The sequence below is a fragment of the Rhinopithecus bieti genome, unplaced genomic scaffold (genome assembly GCF_001698545.2).
Source record: "Rhinopithecus bieti isolate Rb0 unplaced genomic scaffold, ASM169854v2 scaffold_45617, whole genome shotgun sequence".
Lineage (NCBI taxonomy): Eukaryota > Metazoa > Chordata > Mammalia > Primates > Cercopithecidae > Rhinopithecus > Rhinopithecus bieti.
The window spans coordinates 1,524,029-1,533,418 of NW_016819136.1; the positions used below are offsets into that span (position 1 = coordinate 1,524,029).

General features: G+C 38.6%; 1 protein-coding gene across 1 annotated transcript in view; it reads left to right on the forward strand.

Moving 5' to 3' along the window:
- Nucleotides 1–9,390, forward strand: part of GRAMD1C (GRAM domain containing 1C) — a 119,632-nt gene that overhangs the window by 32,818 nt on the left and 77,424 nt on the right. The window contains 1 exon segment of the mRNA XM_017858574.1: nt 7,582–7,666. Coding sequence (XP_017714063.1) covers nt 7,582–7,666 — 85 coding nt within the window.

Below are 9,390 nucleotides of genomic sequence, written 5' to 3' on the forward strand. Positions count from 1 at the left end.
TTTTTTTTTTGAGAAGGAGTTTTGCTCTGTCACCCAGGCTGCTGGAGTGCAATGGCGCGATCTTGGCTCACTGCAACCTCTGTCTCCCAGGTTCAAGCAGTTCTCCTTGTCTCAGCCTCCCGAGTAGCTGGGATTATAGGCACCTGCCACCGCACCCAGCTAATTTTTGTATTTTTTAGTAGAGATGGGGTTTTGCCATGTTGGCCAGGATGGTCTTGAACTCCTGACCTCAGGTGATCCGTCCACCTCGGCCTCCCAAAGTGCTGGGATTACAGGTGTGAGCCACCATGTCCAGCCTGTATTCCTATTTTTTAAGAGTTTTTATCACAAATAGATGTTGAATTTTGTCAAATATTATTCCTATATCAAGTGATATGATTGTGTAATTTTTAAAAGCATGTTAATATGGTGGGTTACATTGATTGATTTTTGAATATTGAACCAGCCTTGGATGCTGAAATAAACTCCACTTGGTCATGTTATATAATTCTTTTTATTTATGGCTGAATTCTATTTGCTAATATTTTATTAAGGATTTTTTATCTACATACATGAGGGATATTGTTCTGTAATTTTCTGTTTTTTGAAATGTCTTTAGCTGGTTTGGTATCGGGGTAATACTAGCTTCATACAATGCCTGGGGATAGCCACTGCCCTCCATCCTGAGCAGCAAAGTGAGACTCAATTTCTAAAAAATAAAAAATAAAAATTTCTGTGCTTCAAGGAGTTCATTAAGAAAATGAAAAGATCACCTGCAGAATGAGAAAATATCCGCAAATCAAATATTGGATAAGGGACTTATACTAGAATGTATAAAGAACTCTTACAGCTCAATAAAAAGACAAACCAATGAAAAATGACCAAAATGTGAATAGACATTTCTCCCGAGGCATACAAATACCCAATAAACACATGAAAACATGTCCGACATCAATAGTTATAAGGTAAATGCAAATCAGTACTACAATGGAAATGTCATTTTATGCCCATTTGGATGGCTGTAATAAGAAGATAGACATTAGATTTGGTGAGGATGTGGCGAAGTTAAAACTCTCATACATTGCTGGTGGGAATGTAAAATGGTACAGGCATTTTGGAAAATAGTTTGGCACTTCCTAAAAATTTAAGCAGAGTTACTATATGGCCCAGCAATTCTTCTCTTAGGTATATACCCCAGAGAATTTAAATATGTTCACATAAACATTTTTACATGAATATTCATAACAGCATTATTCATAATAAGCAGAAAGTTGAAACAACCCAAACATTAATCAATTGATGAATGCATAGATAAAATGTAGTATATTCGTATAATGAAATATTATTCATCCATAAGCTAGAATGAAGTAATGATTAATGCTGCAACATAGATGAACCTTGAATACCTACATAATGGTGGGTGATAGGCTACAGACACAAAGGGCCACAATAGTGCAATCAATGATATGCACTTTGTGTCTGTCCATTAATATGAAATTTCCAGAATTAGCAAATCCATAGAGATAGAAAGTAGATTCGTGTTGTTAGGACCTGGGTGGAGGGTGAAATGGAGAGTAACTGCTAATGGGTATAGGATTTCTTTTTGGCATGATAAAAGCTTTCTGGAATTATATAGTGGTAATGATTTCACAGTTTTGTGAGTATACCAAAATCATTGACTTGTACATTGCAAAAGGATGAATTCTATAGTATGTGAATTATATCTTAAGTTTTTAAAGTAAGTGCCTCGTTGGTATGGAACTCGGGCCTCGAGCAGATGATTTTGCTAGGTGCAGCCCATATCACTTCTGTCATGAGTTGCAGTTGCACACTGGTGCCTGTAGCTTTCCCAGACAGATATTGCACTCTTCTCAGTGTTCTAACCTTTTGGGATCCCAGTGGTAGCCCTGACCCCACATTTCTGCTGAACATGATTCTAGTGGAGCTCTCTGCACCTCTCCCCCTGCAGAGGGTCCCTTTTAGCTATATTAATCTCCAGATAGTCTCTAGGTCCTCTTCTGAAAATGCTCTTTCATGCTATACCACATGGTCAGGCTGTGAATTTTCCAAATTTTTATGCTCTGCTTTCCTTTCAATTATAAATTCTGTCTTTAAATAAGTATTCTCTCTCTCATTTTACTGTAAGTGGCTAAAAGCAGCCGTGCAGCATGTTGAGTGCTTTGCTGCCTAGATACTTGTATTATATTTTATTTTATTTCATTTTTGAGATGGAGTCTCACTGTCACCCAGGCTGGAGTGTAATGGGACGATCTCAGCTCACTGCAACCTCTGCCCCCTGGGTTCAAGCAATTCTCCCTGCCTCAGCCTCCCAAGTAGCTGGGATTACAGGCATGCACCACCACGCCTGGCTAATTTTGTATTTTAGTAGAGACGGGGTTTTACCATGTTGGCCAGGCTGGTCTTGAACTCCTGACCTCAGGTGATCTGCCCGCCTCGGCCTCCCAAATTGCTGGGATTACAGGCACGAGCCACAGCGCCAGCCTATTTTATTTTTTCTTTACAAAGCTGCTTGGATATTTCTTCTTCCAGAAATTATAGCTTTGGTAATTAAATTCTCTTTGGGTAATTAATCCAGACCCAGAGAGCACTCCCAAAAGATCTCAGGTTTGGCCATCCACAAAGCCCTAGGACATGGATACAATGCCACGAAGTTCTTTGCTATTTTATATAATGACCTTTGCTCAATTCCCAATAAGATATTCCTCATTTCCATCAGAGACCTCTTCAGAATGGCCTTTACTGTCCGCATTTCTATGGATGTTCTGTTCACAACCACTTAAGTAATCTCTAAGAAGTTCCAGACTTTCCCAGTCTTCTTGTTTTCTGAGCCCTTACCAGAATTTCTGTTAATGACCCATTTATAGCAATCTAGGCTTTTTCTAGCCTGCTCCTCCAAATTCTTCTAGCCTCTAACCATTACCCAGTTCCAAAGCTGCTACCACATTTTCAAGTATTGTAATAGCAACAACCCTACTTCTTGGTACCAATTTTCTGTCTTAGTCTGTTTTATGTTACTATAACAGAACGCCTAGACTGGGTAATTTATATAGAAAGGAGATTTATTTGGCCCATGGTTCTGGAGGATGGAAAGTTCAAGATCAGGTGGTCTCATCTGGCCAGGGTCTCATGTTGCATCATAATATGATGGATGCCATCACATGGTGGGAACACATTTGAAAGAGACAAAACATAAGAGGCAACCTTGCTTTATAATAACCTGCTCTTTTGGTAATTAATCCAGACCCAGAGAGCACTCCCGCAAGATGGTAATAAGTCCTTCATGAGGGATCCCTCATGACCCAAACACCTCTTAAAGTTCCTACCACCTCTCAATACCATTCCATTGAGGACCAAGCCTCAATGTGAGTTTTGGTGGGGACAAACCATATTCAAACCATAGCAACTACCAAACCTCATTAAAAAATCTGCTTGTGAGGCTATGGAGTGTGCCACAGATACCGAATCACTGGGACTGTTCAGACTATTTTTGATTAGAAGCCAACTGTTAGGATTTTTGGACTGCAAGATAGTGGCTTATTGAGTTTTACTGTATTTACATATATAAATATGCACAAAAAAGTGTTCAAATCACTTAGAATAGGAAGATGCTATTTTCGAAAACGATTTTAGAGAACTACAAGGAAAGAAGAATTTGGGGTCTTTGAGGACAGAAACTTCAAATGTTAAATTTTTTAAAAAATTTTTATTGTTTCAAATACTGCATCTACCTCATTTTCTGCTGGGACTTCGTTTACACGTGTGTTAGATCTCCTCACTGTATTATCAGTCTCTTATCCTTTATTCTCTATTTTCCATTATTTTTGTGGCAGCATTTTGAGTCCTAGAGTGACGTGTTCTTCCAGGGAGAATTTTCATATACAGCTGTCAAGCAATCTGGAATTGTCCCTTCCATTTGTAAGGATTAAGATGATTTGAAGTTGAGCTCCAGTCCTTGTGTTGTTGATCTCTGATTTTACTCTGTGTTCACAGAGAACATAGTTTTTGTGGCTTTAATCCTTTCAAATTTACTGAAACTTGTTTTGTGGCCTAGCATATGGTCTGTTCTGGAGAATGTTCCATGCATGTTTGAAAAAAATGTGTATTTTGCAGTTGTTGGATGGAGTGTTTTATAAATGCCAGTTAGCTGTGGTTGGTGAAAAATGTTCAAGTCTCTTATATCCTTGCTGGTTTTCTGTGTAGTCTTTCTATCAGTTATTAAGAATGGGGTATTGATACCTCCAACATATTGAATGGTCTGTTCTTACAGTTCTGTCATTTTTCTTCATGCATTTTGGGGCTCTGTTGTGTATGCATTTATGATTATTTTCCTCATATATCGACCCTTTTATTATTATGAAATCTCTCTTGGTCTAGCAGTATTTCAGCTAAAAAGTATTATAGCCACTCAGATTCTCTTGTGATTACTGTTTGCGTGGTATATCTTTTTCTCATCCTTTTGCTTTTAACCTTGTTGTGTTTTTGTAACTAAGGTGTGTGTCTCTTGTAGACAAAATATAGTTCGTTCTATGTTTTGACAGTTTCTGTGTTTATTCTATTTACATTGAATGTAGTTATAATATGGTTAGATTTACAAATAACCATTTTGCTATTTATGTTCCATATGTCTTATATCTTCTTTTGTTCTTCTGTTCCCCTTCTTTATGTGTCAAATACATATTTTTTAAGGTAGCATTTTAATTCCTTTTGATTTAAAATTTTTTGAGGGTTGTTTTTAGTGATTGCTTGAGAGAGTACAGTATTCTTCATCTTCATACTAATTTAATTTTGCTAAAATATTGAACCTTTGCTTCAACTAATGTTATTATCTCATAAACCCAGCAATACAGTGTTATGATTATTGCTTTGTAGACCCTTATGTCTTTTTTTTTTTTTTTTTTTTTTTTTTTGAGATAGAGTCTCACTCTGTTGCTCAGGCTGGAGTGCAGTGGCGTGATTGTGGCTCACTGCAACCTCCGCCCTGTGAATTCAAGCAATTCTCCTGCCTCAGCCTCCCGAGTAGCTGGGATTACAGGCCCCTGCCACCGTGCCCGGCTAATTTTTTGTATTTTTAGTAGAGACGGGGTTTCACCATCTTGGCCAGACTGGTCTTGAATTCCTGATCTCATGATCCACCCGCCATGGCCTCCCAAAGTGCCGGGATTACAGGCGTTAGCTGCCGCACCTGGCTGACCCTTATGTCTTTTAAAGATTTTAAGAGAGAAATGAGAAAATAGATTTACATAGTCTTTTAAAAATACCCATGTATTTATACTTCTGGTGGTTTTAATTTCTTCTGGTGAATTTGAGTTATCATATGATATAATTTTCTTGCAGCTTGAAGGACTTCCTTTATTTTTAATTTTAATTTTAATTTTAATTTTTTTGGAGACAGAGTCTCACTGTCGTCCAGGCTGGAGTGCAGTGGCGTGATCTGGGCTTCCTGCAACTTCTGCATCCGGGTTCAAAAGATTCTCCTGCCTCAGCCCCACGAGTAGCTGGAATCACAGGCATGCGCCACCACACCCAGCTAATTTTTGTATTTTAGTAGAGATGGGGTTTCACTGTTTTGGCCAGGCTGGTCTCGAATTATTGATCCGCCGCCCACTTTGGCCTTCCAAATTGCTGGAATTATAGGGATGCATGTGCCATGATGCCAGGCTCAGATTCCTTTAGTATTTCTTGTAAAGCAGGTCTGTTCTCTCCATTGTTAATGATGAGCAGTCACCTGCAAATTATACTGTTTTTCAACTGTATGCGATGAGTCAATTTTTTTCTTGCTCATTTCAGGATTTTTTCTTTGTTGTTCAGCAATTTGACTATGGTATGTCTTAGTATGACTCTGTGTTTATCTTGCTTGGGATTCATTGAGTTTCTTTGATGTATACATGAATGTTTTCTATAAAATTTAGAAACTTATGACCATGATTTCTTCAAATATATTTCTACCTTCCCCTTTTTCCTTCTGATACTCGCGTCACATGTATTTTGGTTCTTTTGATGTTGTCCCAATGGTCTCTGAGAGTCGGTTCATTTTCTTAAATCTGTGTCCTTTCTGTTCTTCAAATTTGATAGTTTTTACTAATCTATCCCTACGTTCACTTATTCTTTCTGTGTCATTTTGAATTTTCTGTTGAAACCCTCTAGTGAATTTTTTATTTGAGTGATTGTAGTTTTCAACCCCAGAATGTCCATTTGTTTCTTTATAATTTTTTGTAAAAAATCTATTTGTTCTCTACTTGTTGAGTCATTGTTGTCATACTTTCCTTTAGTTCTTTAAGCATGGTTCTCTTTGTTTTTTGAACATATTTGTAATAACTGATTTGATATCTTTGTCTGCTAAATTCAGTGTCTGGGGATCCTCAAAGGCTATTTCTGTTTTCTGTTCTGTTCTTTCTTTCCTTAGTATGAGTCACACTTTCCTGTTTCTTTGCATGTCTTATAATTTTTGTCAGAATATTGACAATTTAGATAATATATTGTAGCATCTCTGGATTCTGATTGCATTCCCTCCTGTCCCATGGGTTGTCATTGCTGATTTTTGTTTGCTTGCTTGTTTAATAATTCGCCTAGAGTAAATCTATGAAATCTGTCCTGTGGCATGTGTCTGCTCTGCTTATTATTGTTGTTTTTATTTTTAAGGCTGGCTTCCTAGGGATCACCTCTTACGTCAGCCAGTGATGTACTCAATGTACTTATATCTATAGAGCCAGTAACGCTTTTCCCTTCTATTGACAGATCTGTGCGTAGACTGGGGAATGTATTCAAAGTTCTGGCCATTTAAAAGTGACCATTTTTAAGTTTGTCCCAGTTTTTCATGTTCCCCTGAGACCTCTTGTGTCTCTGGCCAGGAAATGTGTGGGTAGCTTGGGCTTTCTCTAGTTTGTATTATGCACATTGGAGCCTTTGTTCAGCCAGGAATATGTGACTAGTTTATCAAGCCCATCTATGGCTGCCTCTCCTTCAAGATCTTTCTAAGCTCCTTACTAATCTGCCATTCTGCTTGCTCCAATTGTTGCTGCACTCTCACACTTGCTTGGATTGGTACAGAGTTTTCCCTTTCACTCCTGGGCACAGATTTTCTGCCTCCAATCCACATCACAGCTGAACCCTCTCTGTGAAGGTAGCTGCCAGTTTTCATGACCTATTTCCACCCTCAAAGAATTACCACATAGACTTAACAGGTAAAGGAAGAAGGGTAATGGGAACAGACCCAGGAACGAGTGCCACAGACTTCCACCATCCTTACTTAAGTTCAGTGGATTTTCATGAACAAATACTTCTCAGCTGATTGTATTGTATGCCTTTGGTCAGTTTCCAGTCGTTTGAGATGATTATTTTTGACAGTTTTTTTCTAGTTATATATTTGCTTTTGCAGAGGGGATTACCAAAGTCCTCATCTCATCATGCTGGAAGTAATCTTCTTTGCTTCTTTTGGTGTTTTGAAATGTTTATATGGTTATTTATATAAAGACATACAAAATGTTGCATAGAAAGCATATGATTTTAAATTCCACTTGATATTTATTTTCTAGGACACCATAATTACAATTAGACAGAAATGTAATCTTTTTATTGTTGCAGATTTCAGGTTCCACCTATAAAGACAGGAATGAGGAATACAGAAGACAGTTCACACATCTACCTGATACAGAGAGGCTGATAGCAGGTAAAAAAGACAGAAATTTGCAAAACAAAAGTTTTATTACCTCATTATAAAAATAGAACTATCCTCAGTGACAGTATATGTAATAACATTTAAGCCTTTATGCTAGACAGAATATAATTTTCAACATAAGCATCGTCCTTATGATCCAGCAATCCCATTTCTGGGTAGATATCCAAAAGAAAGGAAATCAACATGTTGAAGAGATATCTGCACACTCATGTTTATTGTAGCACTATTGACAATACCAAAGATATGGAATCAACCTAAGTAGCCATCAATGGATGAATGGATAAAGAAAATGTGGTAGATAAATTCTATGGAATATTATTCAGCCATAAAAAAGAATGAAATGCTGTCATGTGCAACAATGTGGATGGAACTTGAGGACATTATGTTAAATGAAATAAGCCAGGCACAAGAAGATGGATATCCCATGTTCTCACTCATATGTGGGAGCTAAAAAGAAACTGATCTCATGGAGATAGAGTAGAACGATGCCAGGTGTGGTGGCTCATGCCTATTATCCCAGCACTTTGGGAGACTGAGGCCGGAACATTGCTTGAGCCCAGGAGTTCCAGACCAGCCTGGTCAACATAGTGAGATCCTGTCTGTATTATTAAAAAAAAAATTAGTCAGGTGTGGTGGTATGTGCTTGTAGTCCCAGCTGCTCAAGAGGCTGAGATGAGAGAATCACTGGAGCCCAGGAATTGGAGGCTGCAGTGAGCTATGGTGGTGCCACTTTACCCTGGGCAACAGAGTGAGACCCTGACCTGCCCCAACCCCTCCCCGCAAAAAAGAGAGAGTAGAGTGATGGTTACCAGAGGGCTGGGAAGGGTACTAAGAAGGGAAGATAAAAAGGAGATGGTTAATGGGTACAAGAATACGGTTAGATAGAAGGAATAAGATCTAGTGTTCAGTATCACACAGGGAGACTATAGTTAACACTAATTTATTGTATATTTCAAAATAGCTAAAAGAGTGGAATTGGGATGTTTCTAAAACAAAGATATGATAAATGGTTGACGTGATGGCTCTCTCAATTACTTTGATTTGATCATTACAAAATATGTGCTTATTCCAGTATATCACGTTATTCCATAAACACATACAACCATTCAGTATCCATAATAATTAAAAATTTAACAAAAGATAAGCAGCATCTTTATAATTAGACAATGGAAGACTCAATTGTAATTCAGGGAGGAGTGATTTCTGACTTATAAGAATATATATATTTATAATTTTTGTTGGGTGTGGTAGCTCATGCCTGTAATCCCAGCACTTTGGGAGGCTAAGGCGGGAGGATTGCCTGAGGCCAGGAGTTTGAGACCAGCCTGGGCAACAAAGCAAGACCTTGGCTCAATAAATAAATAAAAGACACACACATAAACACACATGCATACAGAGGAATATTAAGTACTAAGAAAATATAACTGGCCGGGCGCGGTGGCTCAAGCCTGTAATCCCAGCACTTTGGGAGGCCGAGACGGGCAGATCACGAGGTCAGGAGATCGAGACCATCCTGGCTAACATGGTGAAACCCCGTCTCTACTAAAAAAAATACAAAAAGCTAGCCGGGCGAGGTGGCGGGTGTCTGTAGTCCCAGCTACTCGGGAGGCTGAGGCAGGAGAATGGTGTAAACCCGGGAGGCGGAGCATGCAGTGAGCTGAGATCCGGCCACTGTACTCCAGCCCGGGCGACAGAGCGAGACTCCGTCTCAAAAA